The sequence below is a fragment of the Sebastes umbrosus genome, chromosome 19, assembly GCF_015220745.1.
Source record: "Sebastes umbrosus isolate fSebUmb1 chromosome 19, fSebUmb1.pri, whole genome shotgun sequence".
Lineage (NCBI taxonomy): Eukaryota > Metazoa > Chordata > Actinopteri > Perciformes > Sebastidae > Sebastes > Sebastes umbrosus.
In genome coordinates, this window is record NC_051287.1 from 24,848,473 (window position 1) to 24,865,401 (window position 16,929).

The 16,929-nt window shown below is 43.5% G+C and overlaps 1 protein-coding gene across 1 annotated transcript in view; it reads right to left on the reverse strand.

The window, feature by feature from the left end:
• Positions 1–1,754: 1,754 nt before the first annotated feature.
• Positions 1,755–16,929, reverse strand: part of ctif (CBP80/20-dependent translation initiation factor) — a 79,101-nt gene continuing 63,926 nt past the window's right edge. The window contains 4 exon segments of the mRNA XM_037752605.1: positions 1,755–2,326; positions 2,328–2,483; positions 3,119–3,172; positions 12,881–13,036. Coding sequence (XP_037608533.1) covers positions 2,258–2,326; positions 2,328–2,483; positions 3,119–3,172; positions 12,881–13,036 — 435 coding nt within the window. The 3' untranslated portion in view covers positions 1,755–2,257.

The following is a 16,929-nucleotide window of genomic DNA, read 5'->3' on the forward strand; positions in this document are numbered from 1 at the left end:
TTGTGAGCTTTGAGTCACCTTTCTCATCTAACTAATCTTCTGGGGTGTGTTTCTACCACACAGGATTCTTAATTCTTGATGCAAGACAGAGAAAATAATATAAAAACACTTAAAACTGCCCACAGAGATTCAATGGGAAACTAAGAATATGTATGCATGTGCATATGTATGTGTGACTACTCCCAAACAAAGAACTACCTCCTGATAGAAATGCATGGGAAGGCCAAACTCTAGCCACACAACCACAGTCTTCCTGTGTGTAACATCGCTGTTGCACTCTCCCCCCTCTATTCCAATGGTTTAAATACTTGTAAATATAGTGTATGCAGATTATATATAGAGCCCATTTACAAATGGTACATGATTGGCTTGGTACGTCAATATCATAGTACACACGTTAGCTGGAATAAGGGTCACACATGACTAGCTAATGAGGTCATACAATAAGATTTCTTCTTTTTGTCATTGTCATCTTCAAATACACAGGTTAATAGTTGTCATTTTCCTCAAAAAGAAAGCAAATACAGTCAATATTAAACACTTGCAAAATGTCCACTGCAAAGAATGGCTTGAGTTGGAGAACACTTTAAAGAAGCATTTCACTTCTGTTTCTCTGTGTGCCATGCTCTTTTTTTGTTGTTGTCACATCACTTTTTTCACTTGTTCAGATGTGTTTTGTTTTTTTTCTTCAGCAACAGAATGATGCGAATAAGTCCGAGAGTTTAGTCCTCAGCGTGCCCTCTGCTGCCGCCGACCCTGCAGGCCTCGCAACAAGAGCGCTCCTATAAAGATGGATACATGACAAGGCCACTAGTCCATTAAAACATCCTAAAATCCCTCACTATGCTCAACCCATTTGTCTCACTATTGGGATTTTTAATATTAATCCACAAGCACTGATTCAAATTCAAACTTTTGCTTTTTTTTTTTTTTTTAAAATTGTAAAGCAAAACAGTGCAAAACAAATCAAATCTGTGCAATAAGGCCTACCACTAATACCTCATACATACATGTTATCATAAAAACAAGACTTCAAAATGAACCGACAGTAAAAACACTAAATGATTAAAAAAATAATATAATAATAATATCAAAGATGACATTAACAAAGCATGTACATGCACGGCTTAACAGAGGAGAAGAGACCTTCCCCTGTCGGACAAAAACAAAAGAATTATCAGACAGCAGTTTGTTTTAATGCTTTTCTAATGCTGCCCCCCGCCCCCCCCCTCCAACTGCAATATTTCTACTGCGTCTATTGGTGACACTGGGCCGAGCTCTGGGAGCAGGGCTGCCAGAGGGGTGTGTCGTCTCACATGGGCTCAAGCAGCCATCTGCCACCCTACTCTAGCCAGCCTGATCCTTATCCTCAGCCCAGCCAGGCCCAGCAGGCCCGCTGTCTCATCCCCACAAAAAGGCTTCCTGCTGGGGGGTGTGGAGTTGGGGAGACAAAGGCGGGGAGGAGCTGTGGGAGCTGGGGAGCTCCACAGCGAGGCCCTTTGACCTGGTCCCTGGCCCGGCGGGGCAGACGGCCCAGACAGACAGCACCGTGTCTGCTCTCTGCCTCCTCCTCCTCCTCCTCCTCTCTCTTTTATCAGCCACACAGACCCCAGGGGCTGACGGAGAGACAGAGGAGGGGGAGGAGAGAGAGACAGAGAGAAGGGGAGGGTGGTGGGCAAATGAACACAATGAAGAGACTGACACGGACTACCCTGACCCCCCCCCCCCACCCCCCCCACCCCCCTCGTCCCCACCCCCCTCCATTCATCTTTGGGTACGGATCTCTCTATTCCCTACGGGCAGGCTGCTGCCCTCTCCTCCTCTCCCCTGCGTGACCCCTCTCTTGTCTGTTCCCTCCTTTTATCCCTCAGCGGCCGCAGCCAGGCGAAGCTCCCGGACTCCTTGTGGCCGAGCATGTTCCTACTGGCCATATATACAATGCTCAAATACGCTTCTCATTGTTTGAACGCCATATGTAGTGTTGCCTTGATGGCTCAGGGCCACCTGATTGTTGGATAGTGTACGGTTTGTTTGTGGCAGTGGTCACCCTATCTTGGAGAAATTAGCGAATTATACAATTACCTTCAAAAACCCACGTATAGCATGTATTTAGTTAAGAGAGTGACGTTAATATTAAATTCCTGTGTTTTGGTAAAACTAGAACAGCAGATTGATGCTCAAATGGAAAATGTTTCCAAAGGGCATCAGGGAGGGGGGGCGGGGGCTTGTCTCCTCTCCTCCTGTGGGGAGCTGGCACCTAGGCAGTGGTGGTGGTGAGCTTTTGGATGGTACGGTTGTAGTATTGGGTGGTGAGAGCCTCCAGGGGGGCTCCAGCGGTGTGCGTGCAGCTCGATGACCTCCATGAGGAGAGAGCGGGTCAGCTGAGATTCAGCCGGACTGAGCATCTTGTCCCTGACGGCTGCTAGAAGCTCCGTCATCATCTCTGGGAGCTGCTCCTCCAGCAGACGCCCCATGCTCTGCAGCTGGTGGAGAGAAGAAGGGGATAGAGGGAGGGAGGGAGGAACGTGAGGAGACAGGAGGTCAGAGAAAGTGTGTGTCCCTTACAGAGAGCAAGACACAATGTCTAGCACCTTGTTACTGCGGATGCAGTCAGACAGCAGAAGTTCACACACCCTCTGGCCACAAAGATGTGTGCGTGGTATTCAAGACTGCGAAGGATGTGGTTGTGTTTGCGAGCATCTTGGAGCTGTTTGCAAACCAGAGCTCACCTGTCTTTGCTCTTTCTGTTGTGTTACCTCTCTGTCTTATTTTCATATCATTGCTGGTGAGAGCTTTCTGCTATTCTACATTGGACCTAACTCTGATTAAATCCATAGTTCTACTTAAATTCACCGGCACTTCTTTATTATTCATAACCCTCAGGAGACTGCCATAGAATATCAAAGATATGTGTTTGAGATTGTACATAATGGAGACTACTCCAGCATGTACTGTGCATTAAAATAACATACAGGCTTTATGGGTTTCAATAGGTGGAATCTCTTTCTTACATACAGTCGTTCAGATGTTTTACTGCATTTACTTTTGTTGCCCGGCTGTCACATTTCAAATCAGCCTTAACTGTGTGTGTGTTTGTGTTTGCATAGGGGGACCATACCTCCATGGAACAGCACAGGACTGCATCTTCCTTAACATCTGTGGACTCCAACAACTAAAAAGGGACAAGAACATACACATGAATATACTGCGACACTGCAAAGCAAAGAGCTGCATGAAAAAAGGTGAGCGAGCAAACCCAAGGACCCTAGCAGATAGATAAATATATGTACTGTATATTTGGATGCAGCCCACATGGGGAGATTAAGCAAATGCAAGTGTTTGCGTGTTAATCGGTTCACAAGAGAAGGAAAAAAGAAAAAGACCTAATCCCGATTGTAAATATTTTCTACATTAACATTTTAAATCTTGGAAGACAACACACCAGGCTTTCATCCTGGCAAGCTAGCTCACCATCAGACATCAAGGCTGGCTTTATGCACACTGTATATCTGCATACACACTGTAGCCAAAAACAAACCGTGGAGCTGGTAAACATGCTAGCTGGCTTTCCACCCCAAACACTGGCCCCAAGCACAGATGGGCATACAACTGGCACTTTCAAACAATGCAGGGAGCGATGGCGACAAAGGGAGATAGAACAACAGAGAACCCCCCATGCTAGACTGTAAACATCTAGTGTCAGATTACAGCAGTAAAGACTTTGATTCAAAACTATTTTTGTTACCAAAGTGCTACTTTGACTAACCTGAAAAAGTGAAAGGAGGTAACGACGAGGTCACATACTATACTATGACATTTTTCGAGATATCATGAAAAAAACTCATAGTATAGTACGTCGAAATAAAGTCATATAGTATGTCAAAAAAGAGTAAAAAAAAAAAAACCCTCATACTATATAAAAAAGTGATCATATAGTATGTCGAAAAACAAGGTCATCGTATAGTATAGTATGTAAAAAAAAAGATAACCCCCCCTCATAGTATAGTATGGCGAAAAAAAAGTAATCGTATAGTATGTCAAAAAAGATTAAAAAAACCCATCATAGTACAGTAGGTCGAAAGCTACAGTCTCCCCCGCGTCCTCCGACCGCGGCCAGCAGTGTTTTTCAAGACGGGCTTCACTAGATAGAATTTTGTGGTTTTGGTGCTTCCGTGTAGTTTGTGTTGGAGTCTTGTCTGAACAGCGTAGCCACACGTGTGCGCGTAAGAAAAAGTTACAAACAGTCTCTTTAAATCAATGGGATCAAACTGAACAGTAGCGAGTGTTTTTGTTTTTGAGTTGGCTAGAGGTGACCCGACTAACTAATGGAGCCCATCTATTGCATGCATACAAGCCAGAGAACTAAAAAAAAAAAAAAAATCGGTTTCATTTTAACACTTGTATTTAGGGGTGTAACGATTCATCTACTATATCAATGTATCGATTTATATTCCTACGATACAACTACATCGATAGGTACTCAGCAAGTTGTCCTTCACGGGAGATGTATATCGATATAAAATCATTTTGAAACACAAAAAACGATTATATCAACGCGAGCACGCCTCCATGGCGTGCATGCCGTCGAACCGAGGACTCCTCTCTCACCCGGTAGCGGCTGGAGGGAGATGAGTACTGGTCTGCATGAGACGAGGGCGGCTTCACCCACAGGCGCTTTCCCCGTGCAGTGTCGTTTTTTCATTCAGAGAAAATTACTTTCCTTTTCCCCGTCATGATATCTACTCTATGTGCATCACGCAGCGTCAGCCTCACGTATCCAGACGGTAAAGCAGAAATTCGACTAACGTTAGTCAAACGTAGTTTTAAAATGTTTCTACAGATGTTTTCATGTATGAAAAGAGCCCAAATGAACTCTATAGGTGGACTACTCGATTATTATAAGTAGATTATTTAAACAGTGTTTGTATAAGAATGATTATTGTCCCAAGCTGTTTGATCACTATCAGCTGTTTGATCACTATCAGCGGTTGATCTCTGTATTATTGCTCTACAGTTTATATTGAAAATGAGGACAGAAGCAGCAGGTTAAACCACTGTTCATTTAACTTGAATAGAAGTTGATTGATTCTATTTTTTGTTAAATATTGCACTGCCTTGTATCTTGAGAACTGAATCAGCAGGTCCTGCAGTTGCACTTTTTATTACTTTTCAAATAAAAGGTGTATGTATTTGCCATTAATCGTTGTTTACTTGTTTATATCCATAATTAATTTATCCCTGATTCCCTTACAAGAAAAACTTTTAGGAGTCCTGACCAGTATCAGATATTTATTTCACAGTCACACTGTTTGAATTTTTGGCCAAAAAAAAGTTACTGTATCGATTTCAAATCATTGAATCGTATCGTATCGCTCTAGATGAGTCAAATATCGTCCTGAATCGTATCGGAACCATGGAAATCATATCGTATCGTTGTAAAAATGTATCGTTACACCCCTACTTGTATTAGAACTCCATACACAGACAAACTAATGTATGCTTAAACGCTTGCTTTAGAAAAAAGAGCTCAAAGAGAAAAAAAAAATGGAAAGGATCTGTCGTCTGAATCTTCATAACTGAAAAAGAAACAAGGATCATCACCATCCGATGCTATGATCCACACTCAATACGAGCTGGCCTTGTTATTTCCACGCTGTAAGCTTAATGGTATTCCACCTATCATTCAAGCCCAGCAGTTGCGCAGACGTCAGCTCCTCAGTATGCTTTGACGGGTGTGGTGACAGTGTGGCTGTTTGATGTGGGAACTAAAGTCTCGTCGTTCCCGGAGTAGGAGAGCTATGTGACATGCAGGATTAGCTCATAATGAGTTCTCTGGGGAGCCCAGGGTGAAGTTTTTGCTCGATAGCTTTAAAATGGTCTAATCTATACTCATCTAATCAGTTCTCCTATCCACTGCGATAGCTTTTTTTTTCTTCGTCCATTCTCCAATGCGATAGCACTTTTCCGTAGCTCCCACACAATAACATACATTAATCGCTCCATATTACCTACATTTTTTTAAAGGTACTAAATGCTCAATTTTATAGAGAGGCAAAGTCCCTCCTCTTCCGGTGGACCACCACGGGACCTTATTTTGGAAATAAAAAATATGTACGATAGTCAACGCGAGAGACAAATATTTTTTTGTTCCCGCTTGAATCGCGCCACGAATCCTACATACAGTATGATATTTGTCGATTTAAAAGATCATTTTGCGAGTTAAGAAAGTCGCAGTTTGACGAGTTTGTTGTTAGAAAGACTACACACCCAAAAAGCTGCGTAAATGATGTACTCTCTCTGAAGCTACGATGCCTGTGTGTTTTGTACGAGCGACGAGTCTCGCTCGTTCTTCCCAGCTGATAAAAAGACCAGGAGCTGCTAGATAAAACACATCAGGTCAGATAACGTTACATTTGTACGTGGAACATAGCTAAGTTAGCTAGCTAGGTAGTGTTGGTGACGTATATTGTCCGAGACGGGAGATGTAGTTCACTGAGCGGTTTCAAACAAAACTAAATGATACTACGTCAAAATGAGACTTTTTTGACTCGCAAAATGATCTTTTAAATTCACAAACATCATATCATCATTCATGACGCATTCACTCACTCACTCATCTTCAACTGGGGTCGGGTTGCGGGGGCAACAACTCCAGCAGGGGACCCCAAATTTCCCTTTCCCGGGCCACATTAGCCAGCTCTGACTGGGGGATCCCGAGGCATTCCCAGGCCAGTGTGGAGATATTATCTCTCCACCTAGTCCTGGGTCTTCCCCGTGGCCTCCTCCCAGCCTGGTCGAGCCTGGAACACCTCCCCAAGGAGGCGCCAAGGGGGCATCCTTACCAGATCCCTAAACCACCTCAGCTGGCTCCTTTCAATGCAAAGGAGTAGCGGCTCTACTCCGAGTCCCTCAAGTATGACTGAGCTTCTAACCCTATCTCTAAGGGAGACGCCAGCCACCCTCCTGAGAAAACCCATTTCGGCCACTTGTGGGCTAGTTCTTTTGGTCATGACCCAGCCCTCATGACCATAGGTGAGAGTAGGAACGAAGATTGACCGGTAGATCGAGAGCTTTGCCTTCCGGCTCAGCTCTCTTTTCGTCACAACGGTGCGGTAAAGCGAATGCAATACTGCCCCCGCTGCTCCGATTCTCCGGCCAATCTCACGTTCCATAGTCCCCTCATTCGCGAACAAATTCCCAAGGTACTTGAACTCCTTCACTTGGGGTAAGGACTCATTCCCTACCCGGAGTAGGCAATCCATCAGTTTCCTGCTGAGAACCATGGCCTCAGATTTGAGGGGCTGATCCTCATCCCAACCGCTTCACACTCGGCTGCAAACCGATCCAGTGAGTGCTGGAGGTCGCAGACCGATGATGCCAACAGGACCACATCATCTGCAAAAAAGAGGCGATGGGATCCTCAGCACACCGAACTGCAAACCCTCCTCCTCTCGACTACGCCTTGATATCCTGTACATGAATATCACGAACAGGATTGGTGACAAAGCGCAGCCCTGGCGGAGGCCAACCCCCACCGGAAACGAGTCCGACTTACTGCCGAAAACCCGAACACAGCTCACGCTTTGGGCATACAGAGATTGGGTGGCCCTAAGAAGTGCCCCACTCAACCCATACCCCCACAGCACCCCCCACAGTATATCCCGGGGAACCCGGTCATACGCCTTCTCCAAGTCCACAAAACACATGTAGACTGGATAGGCATACTCCCAGGCCCCCTCCAGGATCCTTGCAAGAGTGAAGTGCTGGTCCGTTGTTCCACAGCCAGGACGGAATCCGCATTGTTCCTCTTTGATCCGAGGTTCGACTATCGGTCGAACCCTCCTTTCCAGCACCTTGGAGTAGACTTTACCAGGGAGGCTGAGTAATGTGATACCCCTGTAATTGGCACACACTCTCTGGTCCCCCTTTTTGAACAGAGGAACCACCAACCTGGTCTGCCACTCCTTAGGCATTGTCGCCGACTTCCATGCAATATTGAAGAGATGTGTCATCCAAGACAGCCCCTCCACACCCAAAGCCTTTAGCATTTCTGGACGTATCTCATCAATCCCCGGGGCTTTGCCACTGTGGAGTTGTTTGACTACCTCAGTGATTTCCACCAGGGAAATTGATGATCCCCCCATCAGCTTCAAGCTCTGCCTCTACAATAGAGGGTGTATTAGTCTGATTCAGGAGTTACTCAAAGTGCTCTTTCCACCGCCCGATTACCTCCTCAGTTGAGGTCAACAGTGTCCCATCCTTACTGTACACAGCTTGGATGGTTCCCCGTTTCCCCCCTCCTGAGGTGCCGGATGGTTTTCCAAAAGCACCTTGGTGCCAACCGAAAATCCTTCTCCATGGCTGCTCCGAACTCCTAAGGTCCCATGGGGTCCACCAGACGGGGCGGGTTTTCGACTGTCTTTCGCCTTCACACAGCTCTCAACATGGCAACAGCTGAGCTGGCAGCTTGCAGCTAACAGAGCTAACAGTGTTAACCTGGGGGAGAACCGAAGGGTGGGTGCTACGCTTCCGCAACGGTTATCAGCTGTAACCGCCGTATGAGCACAGTGCAGAGCAGCCGCGAGCTAGCCAGTGGGGCACGCTCACATGCACTAAAAGCACAAAAAAAAACGCGTGGCCAGCCCGGCAATATCAACAAAGCTAGGAGATGCTCGAATTACAAGCAAATAGTTGTTTGCTGCTATGTTAATGCTCTAGATATCATTTAAAGCACCTTTAAGTAGAAGCTGCAGAGAAAACCTGTTTCTGTGAGACTACTTAACACACAGAGTCTCTCTGCTGAAGCTGGTTAGTTACATAATCAAAGCTCAATCAAAGCTGTCAGCACAGGGAAACATGGGGATTCTGTGTGATTTCCATTTACAGTATTTTCATTCAAAAGACATTTGATCAGGAACATAAAAAGCAAGAAAATCTAGGACAGCCGTGATCGTTTTATAACACTGAATGGAAGAAATGCATAAAAAAATGGCAGCAACACCATGAATGACTCAGTGAAGTCAACTAGAAAAAAACATCCTTATTTATTTAAATATTATGCTGAGGCTTAATCTGTCCTTCAGTTTGACCTAATTACTCAGACGCATGTATATTTACATATTTTGAAATCTGTCATCATACTGCTGGCTGAAAGAAAAAGAAAATGATGTACGAATGCTGAGAGAAATAACATTTCAGTTACACAGTTTCATCAGGGTACTAATGACATGCTCAAAATTAAAATTATGACTACTTCAACTTTAACTGGATTTTCAATAGTTGCATAGCAACAGCAGGTCTAGTGTCAGGACCAGAACTTACAATTGCTTGATGCTAAAAATATTCAACGTTTTTTTAAATGTACATAATCATTGTCCTAATATATTGTATATTCTGAGTTGAATGAGACTACGAGGGCCCATGCTGACTTTCAAAGACTGATACCAAGGCACAATATAAATAGCCCCTGAGGTCACCACCAGACAGTGTATGCACATGCTTTCTGCAGTGTGCAACTGCAAACCAATACCCTGATGAAGGCGCCTGTGGGCCACATGCAGGTCTATTACGCCAGTGAAAGATGGTTTTATATGTTAATTTGAGTGCCGTGCTACCTGCCTTGTGATTTTTCGGGACTGTTTGACTGTGTAGGACTGTTCCTCCTTAATAAAGAAATGTTTGATGATTCCTTTTGTCTTTTGTGCTTTACATACTTTTATACAATGGTCTGCGTAAATATGAATTTCTGATTTGCCAGTGTATTTAAGCTGTTTAATTGACATGTTGGTTGGCTCAATCGCTGTTCAAAATTTATTCACCACAAAGTTTCTTAACAACCTATGTAACTACAGTAACATGCTGAAACTAGGGCTGTCAATCGATTCAAATATTTAATGGCATGATTTTCCATCGTTAATCGCACATTTATCTGTTCAAAATGTACCTTAAAGGGAGATTTTTCAAGTATTTAATACTTCTATCAACATGGGAGTGGGGAAATATGCTGCTTTATGCAAATGTATGTATATATTTATTATTTGATATCAATTAACACAAAACAATGACAGATATTGTCCAGAAACCCTCACAGGTACTACATTTAGCATAAAACAATATGCTCAAATCATAACATGGCAAACTGCATGTGATTATCATAAAGTGGGCATGTCTGTAAAGGGGAGACTCGTGGGTACCCAGAGAACCCATTTACATTCACATATCTGGAGGTCAGAGGTCAAAGGACCCCTTTGAAAATGGCCATGCCAGTTTTTCCTCACCCAAATTTAGCGCAAGTTGGAGCGCAAGTTGTGTTAATGTGTTAAAGAAATTAGTGGCATTAATTAATTGACATTAACGTGTTATTATCAACTTTGACAGCCCTAGCTGAAACAGTAGCAAGCCCAATGAATGAGCAAAAGCAAGGAAAACTTTTGCTTCACAAATATCATAGTGAGTCTAAAATATTCAATAAAGAAGTTTCTTTTTTCATTTTTTTACTAACATCTCTGCCATAACAACTTAAAAGTTGATAACATGGCAGTTTACAGCTTGTGCTGCTCTTAAGTTGCCAAAAAAAATCAATAAATTTAGGATTAACATTTGTGGCTAACTTAGTGCATCTATGTGGATTGTGGCATTTAAAAGAAACACTATTGGCTTGTGAGTCATGAATGGATGAGATCAGTGCTCACTGACTATATGTACAGCTGCCATGTATAGCCTACTCGAAAAACACACTTCCTAACACACCTCAGATGTTACATAATCCTGTTCTGCAGGCTACAACTACAGAGGACAGCCGCTGCAATATGCACTGCCATACACACACGCACGTGTAGGCACATATACTTTCATATGCAAACACACACACACAGGCGAGTGCACGTTATGGCACACAGCTTGAAGCTGGAATCCGACAACTACATGTTACGACAGGATAGACAAAACAGCAGATGGATAAAAAAAATCAGGAACAATGGCTCTGGGAAACGGAGATTGCCGAATAAGCACGTCTAGCGACCACAAACACACAGATCCGCACATATCATTACACAAATATTTTGACATTGTTCGCAGGTGTGTTCTGACCTCAATCACCGTCAGGCTAAATATGACACCGCCGTCGCAGGAATACGGAGGTGTGTTACATTGTGCGTCCACACCCTCGGTCATGTTGCGGAGCCCTCTAACAAGCTGAGATAATGCCCTGGGCATACGCTCAGACAGGGCGTGGATGGCATTAGTTTTGTGTTGATTGTTGTGTTTGTTAGCGAGACGCGGGGTGTGTGTGTTGAGTGCCAGACCGGTAGAGGTGTGGACGTGGGTGGTGAAACTACCGGGCACGTGCCTCAAACCTGCCATTATTTCTTCACTACCTCTCAGACCAAACATTAAAAAATTATTTCCACTCCCAGATTCTGTCATCTCTCCCTTCTTCTCTTCTACCTGTCGTTGCATCACTAGACTTCCTCTGCAGTAACTGTCAACCTGACCACAGTCTCCTCCGCTTTCCCCTCACTTCCCCTTTCAATATTCCATCGGCCGTTAACCACTTCTGTATCACGGCGTGTCTGCTGTGGCTACCCTACATGGTTTCCATGGTGACCAAAGGGAGTGTGTGTAACAGAGCATGACCGGCTGATGAGAACTGAACCTGGGGTCACACATTTTCCTGGAACTGATGGTGTCCAGACTATTTACAACACTAACCAAACCCTGCTGTGGTGACTCGAGTCTAGACTAGGTCTGGTCAAAAACAGGAAACTCAGCGCACGGATCGATCTGAACGGACAAGATGTACAGACACAGCTTCCCTCTTACGGGAACACATGGATGGGGTTGATCAATTGGTAATTGTCATACTTATCAGGGCCGGGACGATACACCTATCTCCCGATTCGATACTATCATGATACTTTGGTGCTGATTCAATAAGTATTGCGATACGATATTGTGATTTATTGCAATTTTTGTTAACTTTTTTTAGCACTACACCATGGGAAGAAGTTGAATCATACACTTCTAGGGACTTTTAATCTGAAAAATATCTCAATTAATACAGTAAAAATTATTGATTTTCAGCAGAGACGTCCTGAAGTCAAATATATCAGTCATTGTCAGGAATTATTCTTTACAGTTTTTCCAGCAACCCAAAAATCAAAGAATAAAGACATTTTCCTCACAAATTAATGGTATTTTCTTTTTAAATTTATAAGGGACGTGTAATGTTTTATACTTCTGGTGAATATAATCAAATCGATCTTATTTCCATATATGTATTTTATATATACAGTTCCCTTTGTTAACACCTTATTTTGAAAACTGGACATAGTCACTTCCTCTAACTTCACCAAGTCCGTCTCTAGGGCTCCCGTCAGCTCCGTTCTCTTTATCCATCCATGGTCAGCTCCATCGGGGCCGTTTGAATGCAGAGAACAGAAATGTCTGTATATGGGTGCTCTACAGTTGTAACGTCAGCCGATATGACCACGGAGATGAGAGCGACGGTCAGCTCAACCGCACGTTATTGTGATATGATAACGTTTCCTGTCCGTGACAGAGTTAGCATGCAGCTTTGTGAAACACAAAGTGTTTCCATCCTTTACTGGATGTGTAGTGTTTACCACGTTGGATTTAACATGTGAGGGTGCCGGTCGTTGTACTTCCTTGTTGCGGCCAGCTGTGGTCTGTCTTGGTTTGGCGGATACGGAACGGATATGACATCTTGTTACTCAGACTACAACAATAAAAGCGGTAACTTCCTTCTTATGGACTTCCTTCCATAGACGCAAATATATCAATTCTGGCATTAAAAAAATAAAAATGGCGGTAGATAGGTGAATCGCTTTTTTTTACTTATTGATAAAAAATGTGTACAGACCTCTCGTAAGCAGGTGTAGATGGGACACACCAGCACCCTGAATGGCTCTGCGGAGCTGCTCCTCATGGTACCAAACACCTCACACAAGAAGGTGATGAAACCCAACCACCTCTCCACATCTGACTGCTGGAGCTCCTCTCGACAGGCGAAGTCCCTCTGTGGGGAGACAGAAAAACACAGATGCATATTAAGTTTGGAAAACACACTCAAACACCACAGTCCATCCAGCTTTTGTAAATGTGTAATACAAGCTCTAAGTAGGCGGTAGGTAGGTAGGTTGGTGGATATTTAAGTGTTTCACAAATTCATCAGCGGTGGTGGTAATCACCATTAACATCTCTGCTATCGCACCGATTGGAGTTTTTGTAGGTGGCACACATTAACCTCGCAGCTTAGAGTACTTAAAGCCAAAAAGCAGTTGAAAAGCACATTAAACAAATTCATGAATTTCTTTTATCTGTCAGAAGTGGAGGAGAATATGTTAATTTGGTTTGAAAGTGAAGAGTAGTGAACTGTGTCAGTGCTGTAAAAGTGTTGGGGTTAATATGGGTTAATGCGTAATGCGCACTTGTAAAGATGTTATACGGCAGGTTAAACTGAAACTTTATTAACAGTCAGAGGAACTCTGCCTGTTACTGAAGTGCACTAGAAACACGAGCGGCTTATATTCTCACGTACTCGACAGACAATTACACTGAAGGCCCGCTTGTACATAAACTGAATGTGCGGCCTTGAACGGATCCAACAACAAAAAGAAAAACCTTACTGTGAAAAACAACTACACACACCACTCACACACCTCCAAGGACATCGCCGTAGTATTCAAACACTTGCACAACAAGCCAGCAAAAGGGCAGGAATCACACATATAGCAAAGCATACGGAAAAAGATGACTGAAGCGACGGAAAAGACGAGCATATTTAAAGGGACAGTTTGTAACTTCTTACACGTATAAATCATTGCGTGTCGGTGTTCCATGCGCGCTCGTGTGTGTCTACGCTGTTCAGACAAGACTCCAACACAAACTACACGGAAGCATCAAAACCTCTTGGTTGTATCTAGTGAAGCCCGTCTGTTAAACAGTGTTGGCCGCGGTCAGAGGACGCGGGGGAGACCGTAGCTTTGGTCTCCAGGACCAGAGTCTTTGCTGTACTCTGCTCCTCTGCCTACCTGCCTTCACTCACACACCGCGCTCGTTCTCGCTCTTTCGCTCCGCTCTCACGTGCATGCGTGCACACTACACACTGCAGAAGAGTTAGTTTAGCTCTGAGAATATCTAGTGAATGTACAGTGGACGTTTGTGCAGAAATAACTGCTGCAGCTCCTCCAGACCAACAGAGGTTTCCTGTGTCTTGTGAAGTGACGGAGCTCCGCAGAGAGAAACGTTATCGTCTCCGACCAAAACTCCGGTGTCTCCCCTGTTCCCTCCGGCCGCGGTCGGGAGGCTGAGGCAGGAAAAGCCAACACTAGGATCAGCATTGATTCATGGAGAGACCTTCGTCTGGTCAGCTAACATTACTGCCAAGCAGCTGAAATATAGAGTGATATTGTGGTTTTAACCGACGTGTGTAACCTCACTGTGTTGACCGATGCTCGTTCATGTCTATGTAGAGCGAGCACAAGCGCACGCAGGCAACAGGACGCTGACTTCGTTGACTTAACAGCCACAGGTGTCGCTGTTAACAAGCAATTTCTGATTCTTACAAAACAGTCCCTTTAAGGAAAGATGATGAGGAGGGTTGCCAACGGCATTAGCAGTCTGACTTCGTTTAACGGCAGCAACAACAAACCCTGAGGCCTCTCTTTTTTACACACAGACTAATTGCCCCCATATTGAGATCCAGGGGTCTGGGAGCAACAGCATTAATGACGGCCTTCATGAGCCCACTTATGACATTTAAAACGTTTTAAAGCAAAAAGCCAAAATGTCAAAGACGAGGAGGGGGTCCGTGCCGGCTGGGAAGTGGGAATTAAAGTGAGAAGTAAAAGAAGAGGAGGTGACCACACAGCTGTGAAAAAAGGGGGAATGAATAAAAAGCGTAGAGAGGGATTAAAAAGTAGGATTCACTATTGCTGGGTCAGGGATAAAAAAAGTCAACATCTAAAGAAAGAGGTGTCTTAATGGGAAAACAAAAACAGAAGGGGAGGAGGAAAAGGAAAAGTGTAGGAGTGCAGTCGAAAAGAACATCTGCAGGAGAAGGAAACGGGAGGTCTTTCAGAATGTCTGGTGCTCTGGGGAGGTTTATTGGACTCTCAGGATGGAGGTAGGGGTGAAGCATGGTTAGAAAGAGAGAGAGAGTGTGTGCAGGGAGAAGTAACGAGGCACTGGCCCGTGTCGTTCTGGGTGAGGGGAGGCGATAAGACGGGGGAGCGGCGTAATAGAGAGCTCATGAGGGACGAGGAGGGGGAGAGAGGCAGTGAAATATATAACGGCTGAGAGGATGTTTTCATCATGGGTGCAAGACTGGAACTGTGCAGTTAGGTAGTGGTGGTGGGGGGGGAGGCAGGTCTCTCTCCCCTGGGTGTTTAGATTAGCTACTTTGCCCACTGACATTTACAGCATCACACACCCAGTTCTTAAAACATACTGTATAAAAAAATACCGGTTTGCCAAAAAAACATCTACTAAAGATGAGGAAAAAAGAGCTGGTAGCTCCCAAGGATCTTTATAAGGGCATTTTGAAAAATCTGGCTTACAGTAATTTCTTGGGATATTTGTGCGGAAGCTATACAGGAATTTAAAAAGTAAAGCAATAGACTTTAGTGAAATAATTAAAGGTAGTTTTGTCCAAAAGGTAGAAAAGCTCTTCAGGGTCATTATGGCTTTATCTGATGATTAAGTTTTATCAATAGAAAAGTTAGTCTATAAAATGTGGAAAATGCAACTCAATCTCCCGGAGCCCACGGTTGACGTCTTTTAAATTGATTGTTTTGTGTGACTAACAGCCTAACAGATATTTAATGTTTGATTATATAAAAACAGTGAAAAGCAGCACATTTAAGAAGCTGGAACTAGAAGCATGTTTGACATTTTTGCTCGACTTTAAACGATTTAATATATAAACTGATTTTTTTTACTGTAGATTGACAGCGTTTCAGGACTAATTGTGACTTCACTGTAAATCAACTTTTGCAGACTAGTATACTTCTAGTCCCAAAGATCCCACATCAAGCCTGTAATGGAGCTTTGAATTCCAAAAAAATGTTTCTGGGAATCAGAATGTGATGTAAAATTGAAATATATAAGTGCATAAAAGTATTTACAGAAGACAACTAACAAGCTGACAAGATCCAATGAAATTCAAAACAGCGGTGCTGCGCAGACGGGAGTGGAGACGGTCATATCACAACTCATTTTTTAACCATGATGCACTGTAGCTGCTCTGTCAGCTCATTATCAAGATAGCAACGTACTGCACGATCAGTAACCAGTGTCCTACAACAACAAAGCAGTAGTGGGAGAAGTACACAGATCCTTTACTCAAGTAAAAGTAGAAAGGTAGTAATAACAGATTTGAATGGATTAGTTCAGGGGTCTGCAACCTGCGGCTCCGGAGCCACATGCGGCTCTTTAACCCCTCTCCAGAGGCTCCCTGTGGATTTTTAAAAATGGAAATGAATAACTGTTTTTTGTTTACATTTACATTTTTATTTATCATTGTTGTAGGTCTATGGTACGACGGAGTATTAGGGCCACATTGAGGAAAAAAAATGAATCTGAGATTTAGAGAATAAAGTCATAATATAACGAGAATAAAGTCATAGGTTTAAGAGAAAAAAGTTGTAGTATTATGAGAATAAAGTCATAATATTATAAAATAGTTATGTTATTTTCTTTTTTTTCTCATAAAGTTATGACTTTATTCTCGTAATATTACAACTTTTTTTCTCTTAATATTATGACTTTATTCTGTAAATCTCAGATGTTTTTTTCCATCTATGTGGCCCTAATACGCTGTCGTCCATTTGCTCCGGGCCCTCTCTGCATTAGACTTATATTCTATATACTTAAACTATAAACTGTGTTACCTTCATCACAATGCTCAAA